Source organism: Rhinolophus sinicus, linkage group LG02 (assembly GCF_036562045.2).
Source record: "Rhinolophus sinicus isolate RSC01 linkage group LG02, ASM3656204v1, whole genome shotgun sequence".
NCBI lineage: Eukaryota > Metazoa > Chordata > Mammalia > Chiroptera > Rhinolophidae > Rhinolophus > Rhinolophus sinicus.
The window spans coordinates 81,149,763-81,168,627 of record NC_133752.1 but is presented as its reverse complement, the minus strand read 5'-3'; the positions used below and the strand labels follow the sequence as shown (position 1 = coordinate 81,168,627).

The window sequence follows — 18,865 nt, the reverse complement described above, 5'->3', positions numbered from 1 at the left end:
TGGTATTGCTCTAACGCTTGGAATTTTTTGTTTTTATTGGGTGGGGCCCACCTATGGCTGGTTGTTGAAATTACTCATCAGAGGTGCAACTCTTGAATTGACTATTCAGACTTGGATACCTTTTAAAATCTAAACACTTTGGGGCAAAATGCTCCCTATATCAGTCAATTATACTTTGATGAGCACGACTAACTGATATGTTCATAAGACCATCTCTAAACGGGACCATCATAAGCCTACCAAAGACTCCCTTAAGTATGTCCAAGGTATAGGAGTGTATGCAGTCTTTTTTGTGGTGGGATGGATGGGCTGTTGGAAAACTCAGTCCAGGACCTTGCCAATGACCCTGGGTGTATTTCTGTTATAGCACAAATGTTTCCTAATAGATTGGTACTCATTAGGTACTGTTGGGTCAGAAAGCATACCTTCTATATTGTATTTTTTTATACCTCACAGAAATTCTGGTATGGACTCTGGTCTGTATTCCTTTCCTTGGAGTCTTAACGGGTTTGGTTAGCAAAGAGATGAATAATGAATTTCATTATAAATAAAAGGATATAGGATAGAACTTGGTACCTGAGAAGGAAATATGGAAGTTATCCAAGAGTAAGACACATAAAGAGGACACACAAAGTTATATTTTACCTATTTTGCAAATTGGTCCTTGCCCCAAGCCCAGCAGGGTGCTTCCAGATAGGCTCTGGTCCAATGGGGCATATTATTGGAGATTTAGGGGCAAAATATAAGTCTGGAGAATGACATAAAATAGGGGGTACAATGGAATCCAAGCTGTTTCAGTAAAGTCTTGATTGTGCTAAGGAAAAAACACTGCTGATAATCCGAATGGAATTAACACCTTTTGTTGTTAACTTGACACTTTTCATACAAGCTAATGAACAGCTTATCGTAAAACTTAATCAATGACTTTAAGGGTCTAAAAAAGAGTAATTAACTTTAGACCCACCAGTCAAAAAAAAAAAAAAAAAAAAAAAATGGAGCCACTTTAAAATGGAGCTGGAGTTGCCATGCCAGAGGAACTGTTTTCTATGTCTTATGCCTCAAATCTTTGGAATGTTAAAATGGCAAAATAACATTTGGACTGAGTCTAAACAAACTTGTTTCCCAAAGAACTCTTTGCAAAGAGAACAAGAAAGCAATTATTATTACTACTGGACTGATGACTACTAGACTGAAAATTAGAAATATTTAGAATTCACATCGCTATGTTATCTGCACCAATAGAAATGCCTTCCTTCTATTGATGTAATTGTTCTCCTTCCCTTTCTCATAAATACCCCTTGCTTTTTTGTCCTAATCAAAATATTACTTGGATTTCTGCCTGAATTAATGATTCCCAAATAGCTATTCTTATTGATCTCAAATAAATGCTTGTTGCCTCTCATTTTGAAAGGCTTTTTTTATTTTTAAGTTAACACACCCTTGCTTTATTGAACTTGGAAATATCTGTGTTAGTCTTGCACTAATCCTTCTTTAGTTGGCACAACATGATCATGTTGGAAAGTCATGGAATTCACCACATTCATCCTTTAATTAGGCTAAACTTGGATTTAAGAGCTTTTGTGTGATTTGGAAACATTCAATCTTTGGTCTCTGACTGTTAAATCCTTTGAGAATTTTGAAGTGCAAATATACAAATCATAATACAGTGTTAGATTCTGTTAATCTTAAGAGTATGTGAGTCATTTTAAACCTAGAGTATTTTAGACTTAGTCATTTCCTTCATATGAAATCCAACTTTCCAGCATAAAAATTACAAAGTGTAAAGTTTTCCAGCATAAAGAATTTCAAGTCTAAAATATGGAAACTGTGTATGGATATAATATTGCTAATGTGACTGCAGCATTTTGTTGCAACTCGGATTTAATTTTTTTTGGTTCATCTGTATTTTTCTCCTCACAAACTTTCTTCTCTGTTATTTTTTGCTTCTTTATTCTTTTCACTGATTTAACTTTAGTGTGAGTTCATTTTCTTCATGGGCCAGTTAGTTACACATGAAGAAAGTGCCTACAGCTGAATATGGTGTTCTGAATCCCCTCCCATAACATGGTAGTTAATGGAGACACTGAATGTAATTCCAAGTTTCCTGTGCACAGTAGATGCTTAACAAATATGTGTTGAATGAATGGAATTTTAGAATGGGATAATTTTAAAAAAATTAAGATAATTAATAGAACTTCACTTTTTTGAGTGGGTTAAAGCAGTGATTCTTAACCATTATAAGTATTTTGGAAAACACAAACATCTCATTGAGGAGTATAATATCTTAATTTTCCTTTTTTTTTGTAAATAGAGATTTAAAATATATATATTTTTCTCTCTATCATGTCGTTTGTTTCTCAGAAGAATGAGAAAGGCAGAGCAATAATTATTATCCTCATTTTATGGATGAGGAAAATCAAGTCCAGAAAAGTTAATAAGGTTATAGGCTAATGGAAGTAGGACAAGAACACAGAAGTTCTGATCTTAGTCTAGTTCTTTTTGTATTTTACTTCACTACTTTCAGTAGAAGGCAGACTGAATTATGGGGTATAGGAAGACATGTGAGTGTATTATTGGGGAGCTCTGGTAGTCATTAATTCTATTCAATAAATATTTTCAGTTTTTCTTTTTCTGGGCACGTGGTAGGATTATTTCCCTGCACGTTTTGGGGTGCCATATGCCCATATGACTTGCTTTGACCAATGGCCCATGTGGATATGAAACGTCATTTTCAGGCAGAAATTTTTAAGAATCTGTTGACACTTTCCTTCCCCAATAATGCAGGAATCATGGATGCACAGGCCAAGACTAAGCTTTAGCCAACCTGGATTTCTGAGTACCGAAGGTGAATAGAATCCCTTTGCTGACACATATTGGACATGTGTAAGTAATACATTATTTTTTCTTGTGTTAAGCCACTGACATTTTGGAGTTGTTTGTTATTGTAGCAAAACCCAGCTTATTTTGATTGATACAGAAATTAAGGAGCAAAAATGTGTAAAGAATGCAAGGATCAATGGATGGATAGGTGGATGGATTGTTAGATGAATTAGTGGATGGACCAAAATAATCATTGGTGACTGGATGATGTCCAAGAGATAAACCTCTTCTCTTTGTACCAATATCCTAAATGCATAGGTGCAAATAAAGTGCAAACCACTGGGTTCTAGCAAGGTATTTTTACTGAGGAAAAACTTATATGTTTATTTCCACAAGCAAAGTGTCTACAGATACATATTATACTTCTAGTCCCAGTGTGGTAGGCAGAATAATGACCATGCCACCCCAAAGTGCTCATGTCCTAATCCCAGGAATTTGTGAATATGTTACCTTACAAATATATTAAGGATCTTAAGATGGGAGTATCTCTTATCCTGGATTGTCTGGGCTGGCCCAATGTAATCACAAGGTGCCTTAGAAGTAAAGAGAGAGGCAGTTGAGTCAGAGAAGGAGATGTGACATCAGAAGCAGAGATTGAAGATGCAGGTGCTTCTAGAAGCTGGAAAAGACAAGGAAACAGATTCTCTCCTAGAGCCTCCAGAAGGAATGGAGCTCTGCTGACATTTTGATTTTAGCCCAGTAAGACCCATTTTGGACTTTTGGCCTCCAGAACAACAAGACAATACATTTGTGTTGTTTTAAGCCACTTAGTTTGTGGTAGTTCATTACAGGAGCAATAGGAAACTAATGCACCCGGTTATCTATTGTTGTAAGCAGAGCCCAGCTTGGGTGGGAAACTCTTCTCTGACACTACCACCACAAGTTGTACTAAAAGTCCCTAAAGTAATTATCGATGGTAACACTCTAATGGTATTTGCTTTTCTGTGTTATAGTTCTCAAAGAAGTTGGTGTTGCATAACCAGATTTTTGCTTGTTACTAGAATAAACCAGTTGCCCATTGCACCACTGGAGAATCGTCACTTAGCACCATCACAGAATTGAGAGAGAATGCTGGGTCTATGCATCCTTTTGATGCTAAACCAGGCCTTGTGTCACCCCACTAGTCCTTAAGCTCCTTGGAAACAGGAGTATGTCTTATGTTTCTTTGCATCTCCTTGTAGGCACCAGCACAGTGTTGTTGTTTTTTTCCTCAATTATAGTTGACATTCAATATTATTTTATATTAGTTTCAGGTGTACAGCATAGTGGTTAAACATTTATATAATTTATGAAGTGATCTCCCGATAAGTCTTGCACCCACCTGGCACCATACATAGTTATTACAATATTATTAGCTATATTCTCTAAGCTGTACTTTACACTTCTATGACTATTTTGTAACTACCAATTTGTACTTCTTAATCCCTTCACCTTTTTCACTCTGCTGCCCAACCCCCCTCACATCTGGTAACCATCAGTTTGTTCTCTGATGAGTCTGTTTCTGTTTTCCAACACAGTGTTTTAAGAGAAGTACGTGTCCCATACAACATCATAATTTTAAGGGCTGATTATGTGCTTGATATAAAGATGGTTAAGACAGTGTCTTGAGTCTCATGAAGTTCACAGTCCAGTGGGAAAGAGATAGACATGAACAAATTATGATTGAGTGTGGTCAGTGTAATAATTGAGAAGGATGAATTGAGAAAGTTCTTCTGCAAACCTGAAGAGAAGTAAAAACTCAGTGTGAGGGGTCAGGGAAAACTTCAGAGAGGAGTTAAAACTTTGGCTGGGTCTTTGAAAATAAAAGACCCCTAAGAAGGGGTTTGCTGGTAGAGAAGGGCCTTCCAGTGAAGGCATGGTGTGTGGGGTGTTGTGAGACAGTGCGAGGTTGAGTGGGGCTGAATAGAAAGTGCTCATTCTTTCAGGATGGTGTTACAGGTCACCAGCTTTATGCCTTCATTTCCAAGTGCAGAATGTGGGGTTGGACAAGGTGAGCGATTCTCAACCCTACTGAGTGAGAATCTCAGAAGGGGGGTGGGGGTCCAGGCATCTGTGCGTTATGAACAGATTCTACTGTACAACCAGAATCAAAACCACTGAACTAAATGGGCTCATAATTTCCTTCTAGAACAGGAAATGATTCTATAAGATTGAATCATCTATAAATGATTCTATATGGTTCTATAAAATTATACCCTTTGTATTAAAAAATATCGATTTCCATTTTAAGAATATTACTTCTAAAAATAGAATTTTTACTAACTGAATTTGAATTAAGTCTGTGCAAACTTAAGGTTTAAGTAAATATTTTATGTTTCTTAAGAGTAGATAGATTTTAAGATAATAATTATGGTTTCTAAGAGAAACTAAATTATTTGCATAAGTTGGTATTTATTAGTCAGGAAAGGTGGTATAATGTTCTGTCCCTAGGGTGGGAATAGAGTCAACCTCCAAACACAATTATGCCCTGGGATTTATTCTGCTACAGAGAGCCATTTTCTCAGTAAAATGTTGAGCTTGGTCCAGATTCTGGTCAGACTCAATATTGAACTTTTTTCTTATACAGGCAGGCATGTCATATGAAGTAAGGAGTGTTATTAGAAAGGGCCAGCAAACACTTCAACATTTTAACCTCAAATTTACCAACATACAAGGTCTCTGCTAATCTATGTCTTTTTAAAATGACTTGTTTGTTTTATTTACTGCTACTTCCAACTTCCCATTTTTGCTTTAAAAGTGCACATGGAGAAGAAAGCACAGGCAAAGTTTCATGACCCTGGATTTGGCAATGATTTCTTAGCTATGACACCAAAAAAGCACAGGCAACAAAAACAAATTTAGACAAATGGGACTACATAAAAATGAAAAATTTTTATATATCACAATATACAATAAACAAAGTAAAAAGGAAGCCTATAGAATGGGGGAAATATTTGCAAATCATATATCTGCTAAGGAGTTAATATAAAGAATATATAAAGAACTCCTACAACTCAACAATAAAAAAATCAAATAACCTGATTTTAAAAATGGGCAAAGAGATTGGTGCAGGCACTATGGAAAACAGTATGGAGGTATCTCAAAAATCTGAAAATGGAACTACCTTATGATCCAGCAATTCCACTCCTAGGTATCTATCCGGAGAAATCCAAAACTCTAATTCAAAAAAATTTATGCACTCCTATGTTTATTGCAGCACTATACACAAATAGCCAAGACCTGGAAACAACCAAAATGCCCATCAGTAGATGACTGGATTAAGAAACTGTGGTACATTTATTTATACAATGGAGTATTACGCAGCCATAAAGAAGAATGGAATCATACCATTTGCAACAACATGGATGCACTTAGAGAACATTATGTTAAGTGAAATAAGTCAGACAGAGAAAGACAAATACCATATGATCTCACTTATATGTGGAATCTAAAGAAAAGAATAAATGAATGAACTAGTCAGAAACAGTCTCAGAGACATAGAGGAAAAACTGAGGGATGCTAGATGGGAGGGGGAGGTAAGGGGGAAGGTGAGGGGATTAGAAAGCACAATCAGTAACCACAAGATTGCCACAGGGATACGAGAGTCAATTTGGGGAATGTAATCAATAATGTTGTAAAGATTTTGTAGGGCATCCAATGAACACTTGTTTCATTAGGGAGACCACCTCAGGGATGATGTGGATGCCTGATCACTGCACTGTACACCTGAAGCTGAAGCTGAACAATAATGAATGTCAACTACAATTTTATATATGTATATAGTTACAAGAAGTGGAGTACAGCATTAGGAATAGAGACAGTGGAAATGTAATGGCTGTGTGCGATGTCAGAAGGGTAGTGGATGGGGGGAGAGTGGTTATCACTGTGTGAGGGACATAAATGATAAATGTGTAACTATTACATTGTTTTGTGCACCTGAAACTAATAAAAAATGTTAGAAAAAAGTAAATAAAAACGGGCAAATGTCTTGAGTAGACATTTTCTCAAAGATGATATATAAGTGGTCAACAAGCATATGAAAAGATGTTTGACATCACTATTCGTCAGAGAAATGCAAATCAGAATCACAATGGGATACCACCTCATACCCATTAGGGTGGCTACTACCGAAAAACCAGAAAATAATAAATGATGGTGAGAATGTAGAGAAATTGGAGCCTTTGTACCCTTTTGGTGAAGTTGTAAAAAGGTGCAACTACTGTAGAAAACAATATAGAAATCCCTCAAAAAAATCAAAAACAGAATTACCATATCCAGCAATCCCACTTCTGGATATATATTAAAAATAACTGAAAGCAGGGTCTCAAAAAGACCCCTGTTTGTGTATCCATGTTCATAGCAGCATTATTCACAATAGCAAAGAGGTGGAAGCAACCCACTCCTTTGGTGGATGAATGGATAAACAAACAGTAGCATATACACCTACTGGAATATTATTCAGCCCTAAAAAAGAAGGAAATCCTGTCACATGCTACAACATGGGTGAACATTGAAGACATTATGTTAAGTAAAATAAACTAGTAATAAAACAACAACTACTGGATGCTTCTAATTATATGAGGTACCTAGAACAGTCAAATTCATAGAAACAAAGAATGGTGGTTACCAGGGTCTGGGAGGAAGGGAAAAATGGAAGTTGTTTAATCTGCAGAATTTCAGTTTTGCAAGATGAAAAAGTGCTGGCTGGAGATCTATTTCACAACAACGTAAATATACTTAATATTATATGAATGTATATTTAAAAACTGGTTAAGATGGTAAAGTTTGTTGTATTTTTTTATCAAAATAAAAATAAATAAAACAAAAAATGCCCATGGAAACATCCCTACAGCAAAACAAGCCCTTTAATGATGGTAGCTGACTTTTACTAATCCAGGCAGGCGTCGTTCAGTGCATTTTATCTGTATTAGAATTTAATCCTTGCAACAACCTCTAAGAAGTAGGCACAATTCTTATTCCCATTTTATGGAAGAGGAAACTTGAGCAGACAGAGGCTGAGTCACTTGCTAAAAATCACACACGAGTGGAGCCAGGCCTTGGGGTCCAGAGTCTGCATTCTTTCCCTACTGTCTTTCTGCAGTTTACTGGAGATTCTGTAAGTTAATCAGGTAAAAATAATGTTCATTATAAGATATTTTCCAGAACGATTAAATTGAGTTATTAGCTTCTTTGTGGTTCCCATTAAGTATAGCCAAGTGATGTTCTTTAATGCTATTATGCAAAGTTTGTATCGCTTTCATGGGTTTGACTTATGACCCTCTGCTTAGACTTTTTCTCACAGAATTAGGATAAGGTGTACCAGATAAGATCCAAAATCATACTTGTCACGTAGAGTCATGAAAATCTCAGAGTTTATTTGCAGAAGTGCATCTCACTTTCTGGGTGTTCTCTCAGGGTATCCAGAGAAAGAGTGGATTTCTGTACTGAATAAATGTTATCCCAGAATTCTAAAACTTGAGCAAAGTTCTAGCATTAGGCAAGATAGTATTAAGTTCCTTTGAAAGATAGATAAACATATTGGCATATATTCAGGATCCAAGTGGTCCTGCTTCCTGGGCAATACAACAGACCACCTGATCTTGGAAAGTCATACCCAGAGTAGGTCACTACAGGATGAGCTTTCATTTCAAGCTGAGGTGGTTTCAGTAAATAAACACTTACTGAACAAAAAAGAAAACATTTTAATATCTTTACTAATTAATACATCAACATTATTGATTCCTCCTAGGTTCACAGGTTGGGTTGCTTTCTAGTTTAATAGAACCATATCCTGTGTACCCCGTTCTTCGTTATTTCTTTACAAGTGAAAGAGAAAGTAGGGTGATTGCCTATATAGTGAGATCTTCAGTTCAGAACAACAAAGCATGAACTTCTCTGTTTGCACCAGGTGAGGGCACTCCTGTCCTCTCCCAAATATTTACTGACTCAAAGTGACAGAAAGAAAAATAAATAATCACTTCCATTTAAATTAGTCAAGTTGGATGACAACAGTTAGTTTGCTTAATTAATTTCTACTTGTATTTCGTTGTTTTGTTTTAGGTCATAACACCACCTTCGATTACATGCACTAGTTTTCAACTCTGGCTACACATGAGAATCACCTGGGGTAGTTGTAGAAAATTTTGAATACTTAAGATTCCATCACCAGAAATTCTGATTCAGTTGGTCTGGGATGCTGCCAGTGCATCAGTATTTTTAAGTAGCATCTCAAGTGCTTAGGTGTAGGCAGGGGTGAGAACTACTGCCAGGGTGTTAAGCAGAAACATTGGAAATTGTTTTTTTTTAAACTTTAAATTAGTGTATGGTTCACCTGAGCGGTTAAGGTAATATAAATAGGTAACTTTATCCTCTGTGCATAATGGTTTGCCCCAAGGTTTGAAAAGCCATTAAAACTTGGCTGTTCAGTTAAAATTTATCCTTATTTATCCTCTTGCCCTGGCCAGTTCTCCTTTGCTTTCATCTTTCTCTGGCCACCATTTCCCCTTCTCAGGTACCACCCATTTCTTAGGTCATCTCCGAGGACCTGGTTTAAATTAGCGGAGCTAGTCTTTTTGGTTTGTGCTCTGTAGGGATGGAGTCTCAGAGAGCAGTTTCCAGGCTCTCGGCCTCACGTGGAAAGGTGCTGGCTCAGTTATTAGATGGCATTCAGCTGTAACCAGTTGGCCATTAGCCATTATTATTCTGTGTATAACTGCTGTGGCTACGAGAGCAAGTGCCAATAGCAAACTCTGATTGCAGATAGTGTGGATCCTGTGGATCCTACTTCCTGTGTCTCCCCGGCTGCCAGCGAGACTGTGGTACAGGAAGACCCCTTGGTGGAGTACTGGCAGATGTTTGCTTCTTGTATCTCTACCGGTTGCCATCGAGAATACAGTGGTATGACTCCCCTACCTGTGGCTCTGTTGGTGTTCCTTTTCAGCCTCACCATATCCTGGATTCACCTGTCGGGAGCGGGAGCTGAGACCCTGCATTACACCTGACACAGCGAGCAGGATATGGTGCCAGCCAAAGCTCTCCGAAGGGCGGTGGAGCAGTTTCTGCACATGAACACTGTCTCAGGAAGCCCCTGAGGAACTGCCCTGGGAGCAGAAAATACGATCTGCCTGGGAGAAACATGACCCCTTGGTGAATTGGTCGCCTTCTTGAGCCTCCGGTTGGCACACCACCCTATTAGCCATAGCAGGGGTCGCCTGCTGTTTGATAGTCTGCTGCTGCCGTAGGCTCCTAGAGTTGTGGATACCTTATACCGGGGCCTCCATCCACTCGGACACTCTCATTCCAGAGATTTCTGTGATGCTTCCCTTGGTGTCTGTCGGTGCTCTGTTTCCTGCTCCATGCCCTGCCCTGTCCTGGCTTCATTGCCCAGTGGCTCTGAAGTCTGCTTTCCTCCATGGCCCTGGCCAGGCTCTCCCTGGGCAGATGTTTCCAATTCTGGCCCCTCGCCCCAGTATGAGCTCTAGCTATCAGCAATGGAGTCCTCTCATTCCTCCAGGTCACTGCAGCTCCTCACTAAGCCAGCAGACTCTGTGTCCTTGGGCCTTTTGTATCAACTAGGAAACAGTTCACTATGCCAATGTTTGTATTACTGCGAATATAGGCCGCAGAGAGCAGGTGAGCTGGCTCAAGTCGGCCAGTGGCCCGAGAGGCAAAGCTTTCCAGAGCTATGCTGGCAGCCTCTGAGACTGCGTGTTTGATGTTCCTATGTAGGTCATCACCAACCATGGGGAAACCTGTATTCTCGTGTGATTTTGGGTCTAGGTAGACACAGCCCTGGTCAGTTGATGTTCAAGGACAAATGCACATAGTGGTGGCTGAAGGGATTTACACAGGTAGCAGGGCAGCTGGGAAAGGCAGAAACAGGAGTGACAAATAGGACCAGTGCCTTCCAAGCCCTGCCCTGCTCCCAACTGCATGAACTTCGGCAAGTCCAGTCCTCTTTGGGCTTCAGTGTAGGGCTCACCTATGTATGCTAAACACTTGGGGGTCCTGTGAAAATACAGCTTCTGATTCACTGAGCACGACCTAAGACTACATCTCTCCATTGTGCTCCTAGGTCTTGCCTCTGCTGCTTGTCTATGGAGTAGCAAGACTCTCAATGGGCCCTGGGATCTCTATCTTTAAAACTCCGTGATTGTGGTAGGTGGCCTCTAAGATTTTTGTTAGTCTATATCCCCTTGACCAGTGCCTCCTCCTTCTCTCCTGTCTCCACCAGCCATCTGACCCCCAGGAACAAGAACTCTTCAGCCGTGGAGTCTGTGGGCTGCCTCTTTTCCATATGCACCAGTTAAAAGCCTGGTCTTCCCACACGGCTGTGCTATGGAAATCTTCCTCCCACCGGGCTCATATATTCCACCACAGATGCTCTTCCCTTTGGCTGACCTCGTTTCACAGCAGTGTCTATTCCTTGGTGTGTTTCCACAAACACCTGGCTAGACATCAGGGGACAGTCTACATCCCACCCAACCCAGCAGCATTCACGTGCAGCACTGAAAAGTGTTCCCTGGGCTCAGCAGATGGACTTCTACGTGGGAAAGTGTTAAGAAGTAATAAGAAAGCAACTACATGCCACCTCAAACTATTCTTCATGATTCATTCTTTCCTCAATAAAAAGTATGGTGGATCTTTGGCAAGCGGCCTATTCTTCAAATAAAAGTAACTCAGAAGATAATTTTTTAAGAAGATAGACCTTTGGATTTCAACACAGCTTAATTATATTATTAGCATAACTGTTATAGTGAGGATTTAATTCAGTTGTGGTCTTGTGGGGTCTTAAGCTGATGAAGTTTGGGGATCCTTTTCTTAAGAGAAAAAATTCAAAATTATGAATGCAAAGTGCTTGCAGGCCCTCTGGGCGGGATCTGTGTGTGGGGCAGGCCAGCCCTGTGGGGCTCAGTATTTCTGAATGAATGCAATGAAAGAACCTGTCCATTCCCCCGGTTCTGAAAGTTTGTGGTACCACAAGGTGGCAGTGTAGTATCAAATGTGGAGAGCTGATCATTACACTTGTGGTTTGGAATCGCAACAGAATGTTTGCACCTGTAAATTGCATCCTGTGCTCTGCAACAGCTTTTGTCTCTGTGTGATTTTTTGTTTGTTTGGCAAGACAATCTTTTTCCTGCCCCCAAACTCGGAAGGATTTACAGGAACCTGCAATGCCATCAACACAGGCTAAGAAACTAATGGTGAGTTTGTTCCTTAAACTTCTTATACATTTTTTCCCCTTCTGTTTTTATACTTTCAAATTGCATTTATGATAAAGCAAAAAGAAAGTGTTTCACATTACTTCTCCCACAAGTAATTTCAATGAGCTTTGGCTTTACTAATGGTTTTAACCATATTAGACTTTATTTACATTGATTTTTCTAGCCACACAGTAACCACATCCCCTCCCCATCCCCCATACTTGACAAGCTTTTCAAAAACTAACACTTGTTCCATATAGTAATTAAAGACATACCTGTAGAACACAGAGGGGGTGTTCTGTCCGGGACTCATTCATTTGTCTAACGCAAATGGCTAAATACTCTTTCTCCTTTTTCTTACCCCCAAGTCAATTTTGGGTTTTTTATTCCATTAATAGATACAATTTTGGTATTGGCAACTTTGCAACTCAAAGTTTAGCTTTAAAGACAAAGAACCGGCATTTGTAGTTTAATATCAGTCTCTAAAATCAGTCTCTAGTGATTACAGGTGCGGGTCTTTTACTGTGAGCTGTCCCCAAAATGTCAATAGGATTTTTTAAGTCTGCTTATCCTAAGCACACTTACAGCCATTTTGTACAAGTTATCAAATATGGCATTTTACAAGGATATACTGAAGGAAGAAAGCTTCAAATAACATTTTCTACTGTGTCACATAGATGAAAATGTGTCTGTGAGAATATTGCCACATTAGAAAATCAACATGTTGACTAGTGACTTTTAGCTCTCTCTCCATCCCACATATGTGGTAAAGACTATGGGAATGTCCTCCAATGCTACTTTATAACTGACAATGTAAAGTTTATGGCTGGTTTACGTATACTTACATGAGACTCACCACATAGGTTAGATGCAGGGCACTTACTGAAACCTAAGTTACAAAATAGTAATTCTTTAATGAATTAAAACTGCTGGGAGGTGAAGATTTTACAAGGCCTCTGACTTTAAAAAATAAAATCGGCATGACAGCTAAAGTGGGTGTTCGTATTGCATATCTAATTCAACAATCCAATTAACACTAAGAATGACTCTGGAAAGGATTTGCAAAATGTTTTATCACGAAACTCTTCTTAAAAGCCTCTTCCATGAGAAAGATGAGCTAGGGAAATAGTTCCCACCCTATTAAAAATAATTTTTTTTTTAACCACTAACTTTTCCTATTAGGAAAAGAGAACAAACGTCTTAGCAGGCTGCAGAAAACAAGTCCCCCCACCCCCCAGTTTGATGTCCCCATCATTAGCAGGGTAGCTGCCCATTTCTTATCTTGATTGACAGGTTAATAAGGGACCTGGGGCTATCTTTTCAGTATGAACACACAACCTTACCAATTACTTTTAAATTATTGCTAATCTGTCAGAAAATAACAAGCAGGAGGAATAAAAATATCTGAAAAAGAGAAATGTCTGCTGAAGAAGATTTTACTTCCGGTGCTTTAAAAGGTTCAGTTCAGAAAACTTGCCAGAATTTAGTCAATAGAATTTAGGCAAGGAGGGTTTTTTTTTTTTTTTTTTTAAGAAAAACTTGTAGTTTATAATAGTTCATTGGTTCAATTAGGAGCAAAAAAGAAGGGAGTTTTGTAATGCAATTGTCCAGCAAAGGAAAACGCTTTAAATTGGGGGATTATGTGCGCAGACCACCTGTAGGGCATTCAGAGCTTTTTTCTATAATGCTTCAACCCATGCCTAGCTGCCTGCAGGCTGGCTAACAATGCCAGGAAAAGCTGTTTAAAAGGCTGAGCGCACTTGTGCCTCTGGTCTTCACTAACTGTTACAAGTCTTCCTCTCCCTCGCTCTCTCTCCTTTTTAAAGTAAAAGTCCCACATGCCTTTAATGGGAGAACTTTAAGGCTCCACGGTGGCCAATTGGTCTGCGCCAAGAGGAGCCAGGCAGCAGGGAAAGAAACTTCAGACTATACAGCACATTTGGAGAGGAGAAAAGATCAAAGTTTTTTAAACTCAAAAGACCAAGTTCCCTACAGATTAACCCTATTCATTTAGCTGCTCTTAAAGGAATGATGTGCTGGGCCACTGGGCAGACAGGTAAAAAGTTCAACAATTGCCAAAGCATTCTTCTGCTAATTCAACAGCCTTCTGCTCAAATAAATTAGCTTAGTCTTTTACAGAGGAACAATAGCTTTTTCTCTAAGAAAAGAAGCACATTTGATATACACAAGCCTGGAAAGGTTATTAAGATGTTAACCCGTTAGTTTAATCCATTAAAGACGCCTGCTCCACTACCAAATTGTCAAGTGACTTATACTGTAAAGTGTGATCCATAGTTTAAAACATTAACCTCTACACTTCAGCAGTGTGTTTAGTTGCTGGTAACCCAGGTGCTTTCAAAATCACGGACTCGAGAAAAATAAATGTGGGGTTTTGAAGCCTTTAGTGATATTATACAAGATAAATAACAAGGCCTGAGTAGAATTACTTCCTTGCAAAAGTCCCTCTTACATACTCTAAGGTGAGCGTTGTTTTCCATGGATCAAAAAGAGAGCTACCATTTTTTTGGAAGGTGCAAAAACTCAGTTTTGATTTCAGTTCAACAACTTAATAGGGTTTAACAGGTCATTTTCTCCATGCCTAAGGTCAGTGTACAGAGTGAGAAACCAGAAAATGTCCATTTTTTCCAGCATGTCCTTAGCAAGCACTTCAAAGGTAACAGCTTAGAATTCTGAGGCAGGGGGAGAGGGCAATGTTTAAATCATTTATCAAAAGTCATTTTATTGACAAAATAGAATACTTATATTTGTTCTTACAGGGGTGGCCTCTAAAATTTTACAAAAAATGTACAGACTGTATATCTTTGGATATGTACATATTTTACAATTTTTACAATTTAACAAATAATTATATAAATACATCCTCTACTGTAAGAAACCCGTATTTATTTGGGGTGTACAATTAAGACATTTGTTTATTTAAGGCATTTGCCTGGTCATTAAGAATACCCAAACCGTGCAATCCCGTTAGGTCGCGATCATCCCTCCACTAGGATATGTAAGGAGTAAGAGTCTACGTAGGAGAAAAATAGGTCCCTCAGGTGAAATCTGTAGATCTGGCTTCAAGCTCAGCGACTGGCAACCAGCGAGGGTTCCAAACCTTGGGTTCTGGGGACACAGGAGAGTCCACCCTCCTCTGCCAATAAAAATTAACGCCTGGCGGGAGGAGCTCCTCGCAAAGCAATGGAGGATAGGGGGCTGGTCTGGGAGCCGTCAATGCCAGGTACTTTGTTCTGAGCAAGTCATTTAAGTCCCAGCTAATGGATACCATTAAGAGTTCATTATCATGCTAATAGCAGTCAACACGGTGAAGGGGTGGGAAACTCAGCCCGTCTAGTGTCCCTCCGCAGGACTTGGCCTCCTCGCCCCCCCATTCCTTCCGGTGTCCCCTCCCCTTCTCTCAGACCTGGGACAATGGCATCTGCTTTGGGTAGGATACGGAGCTGGCTGTGCCAGATCGCCACGTCAGGCCGGTACTGACGTCGCTGTAGAGCGAGCCCGCACCGCCCCCCGGCCCCCCGCCCGCCCCCCCGCCGGCCCCCGGCCCGCCAGTGTCCCCCACGCCAGCACTCCCGCCCACAGCGGCGCCCTTGCTGGCCCAGCAGCAGCGGGTGCACAGGGCCCTCCACGACTCAAGCGTCTTGCCTGACCAGACCCACACGCCAGAGGTGATGCCCACGACCAGGCACATGAAGTACTTGAGCATGAAGACCGCGTAGTCTGGTCGGCGCGCCTGGTCGGGCTGCAGGTCCCGCAGGCACGGGCAGTTATGCGTGGCTTCCCAGCGCGGGCGGTTATGCTGCTCATAGAAGAGGCAGGCGACCACGACGGCGGCCGGCACCGTGTAGAGCACGGTGAAGAGGCCCAGGCGGATCATGAGCTTCTCCAGCTTGTGCGTCTTGGTGGGGCCGCCCTGCTGCTTGATGACCGAGCGGATGCGGAAGAGCGACACGAAGCCCGCCAGCAGGAACATAGTGCCGATGAAGAGGTAGATGACGAGCGGCGCCAGCACGAAGCCGCGCAGGTTGTCGAGGCTCTGGTTGCCCACATAGCAGATGCCCGCCACTGGGTCGCCGTCCACGGAGCTGAGCGCCAGCACGGCGATGGACTTGACGCTGGGCACGAGCCACGCGGCCAGGTGGAAGTACTGCGAGTAGCCCGCGATGGCCTCGTTGCCCCATTTCATGCCAGCTGCCAGGAACCACGTAAGCGATAGGATCACCCACCAGATGGAGCTGGCCATACCGAAGAAGTAGACGAGCAGGAAAACCACGGTGCACAACGCTGGGCCTGTGGTCTCGTAGCGCACGTGCTGCTCTACTGCGCCCAGCTCCTCGTACTCGCCTCGCCCGCCCGGGCCACCAGCGCCCGCGCCCGCCGCGCCGGCGCCCGCCGCAGCGCCGCCCCCGCCGCCCGCACTCCCCGCGCCCGGCGCGCCACCGCTGCACGCCACCTTCTCATGGCCCGCCACCAAGCGTACGAGGTAGCCGACCGACACGAAGAGGTAGCAGGCCGAGAGGAAGATGATGGGCCTCTCAGGGTACTTGAAGCGCTCCATGTCGATGAGGAAGGTGGACACGGTGGCGAAGGTGGAAACAAAGCACAGTACAGACCACAGGCCAATCCAGAAAACGGTGAAGGCCCGCTCGTCCTGGCTAAAGAAGGGGTTGTGGCAGGGAAGGGCGCAGTTGGCGATCTGGCCGGTCTTTACACGGTTGTAGAGCGGGTGCCGCTCGCTGGACACGCTCACCATGGGCGCGCGGCACTGGCAGCCAGGCTCGCAGGGCGCCGCGCCGCCGCCAGGGGGCCGCGCCTTCCCGCCGCCGCCGCGTGTGGGGGGCGCCGCCGCGTCCCCGCCACCCCCGCCCCTGCCGCGGGACGGGGGCCTGGCCCCTGGCGGGCGGCCGTGGCCGCTGCCGGAGGGCGGCTGTTCGCCGGGAGGCGGCGGCGGCAGGCGGCGCGGCGGGCTGGGTGCAGCCGTAGTGAGGTCCGTGCGGTTGTAGTCCATGCACAACGTGTCGGGATTGCCCTGTTCCGGCAGCCGGTCACAGCGCATACGGTCCGGCCAGGCGAAGCCGTACTGGCGCATGAGGGGCGCGCATCCGGCTTTGGCGCGCTCGCACACCGAGCGGCAGGGAGGAAGGGGCTTCTTGTAGTCTTCCAGGCAAATGGGCGTGTACATACTGCACAGGAAGAACTTGAGGTCCGGTGAGCACTGGATCTCCACCAGCGGCCAGAACTGGTGCACCTCCAGGCCCGCCTCGTCTTGAGTGTCGTGGTTGAATTGGTTGGGCATGTAGGTGTAGTTGTAGCCGATTCCTTTGCACAGCGGCACGGTGATCTCTTGGCATGCCAGCTCCTTGGCCGAGGCGGCTGCAGCGCCGCTGGAGCGCTGCAGCAGCGCCAAGGCGGCCAGCAGCGAGGTCACTTCCAACAGGTAACCCCACTCCATGCTGCGTGCCCTCACCCTCCAGGCAGCGCGCAGAGGGGGATCCGGCGAGAAAGCCGGAGAAGGGGAAAGCGTGTGCCCTGTTGGTTTCTCTCTTGCTTCTCCCAAGAGGAGGGGTCTGCAGTATCCTAGTCCCTTCTCGGGACACGTCCGTACGGTGCGGTCCGCCGCACCTTCCTCCCGGCGCTCCGGGGAGATGAGGGTGGCTGTAGGGGTGCGCCAAGGTCCCCGAGGGTCTGCCCTGGTCGAGCTCAGCCCTCGCGCAGCAGAGTGGCTGGCCCCCGGCTCATCGTCCCTCACTCGCTCGCGTTCTCTCCCGTGCGCCGGGCCACTTCTCGGCGCGGCGCCGGCGCTGGGGACTTGGCCGGGCGCAGAGGGCGGCGGCGCAGCAAGTTTCCTTTCGGGCCGCGGCGCGCAGTCAAGATGGCTGGGCCAGGCCGCTCCCGCGCCGGGTCAGCCCCTGCGTCCCCCTTTCGGCCCCCGGGGGCTCATGCTCGCCCCCAAAGCGGCGCTGCTGCCTCCGGGGCTGGGGATCCGCCTCCGTCGAGGCCGCCGCCCTCTCTGCCCCGCGTCGGTCGGGTAAAAAAGTCCGCGCCACGTTCTAGCCAGCAATCAGCGAGGTGCAGGCAGTCCCCTCCTCTCTAGACACGCAGAACCAAATCCAGACCGGAAGGCGGAGCAGACACCTGAGCGGCGCGGCCCGCGCCCACCGCCACCTCCTCCTAAGCTGGAGCTGCGCCCTTCACCCAACTTCCCGGCTGCGGCCCCGCTAGCCTCCCGGCCGGCTCATGAATATTTATACGGCGCGGATTCGGTCTCCGCCCTCGGCCGGGCGCGCCAATCGTCGGGGATGGGGCGGAGTCTCCGCGCTCCCAAGGCTCAGCCTTCCTTAAGGCGGTCCGAGTGTCCGCACGGCCATGCGCGCTGTCTGCCAATGAAGAGTTTCGATAACCTTGGGATTGACCGCAGAGACGAAGGTTTTGCCACGACTGTCCCCATGGCACTCAGTGCATCTGAGGGCTTGGTTCCATTTCCAAGTCTGCGCCAAGGGACTGGGGACGAGGTTTTATGCAGCACGCGCTCTCCTAAGCTCGGTTCAAACAAGTCAAGTCCTTGCTTACGACTCTCTTCTAATGTGGGTGACCTGCTGGCGATGGGAACCCGCGCCCCTCCGTGAGGCCGGGCCGGGCTCTGCGGGAGACCTGGGAAAGGATGCCCTTTTTGAGGTTCTCAGAATGGTCTTTGAGGCTTGGAAATGCGAGAGGAGTGAAACGACGGCAGTTTATTCTGGATGGTGGGGCAGGACAGGGGACAGCCACGAAGAGGTGCCCCGGAG

At 44.2% G+C, this 18,865-nt stretch overlaps 1 protein-coding gene across 1 annotated transcript; it reads right to left on the bottom strand.

The window, feature by feature from the left end:
• Positions 1-14,782: 14,782 nt before the first annotated feature.
• Positions 14,783-17,918, bottom strand: FZD8 (frizzled class receptor 8). The gene has a single exon (XM_074324682.1). The coding sequence runs from the start codon at positions 17,530-17,532 to the stop codon at positions 15,481-15,483; it is 2,052 nt and encodes a 683-aa protein (XP_074180783.1). The 5' UTR covers positions 17,533-17,918; the 3' UTR covers positions 14,783-15,480.
• Positions 17,919-18,865: the final 947 nt, after the last annotated feature.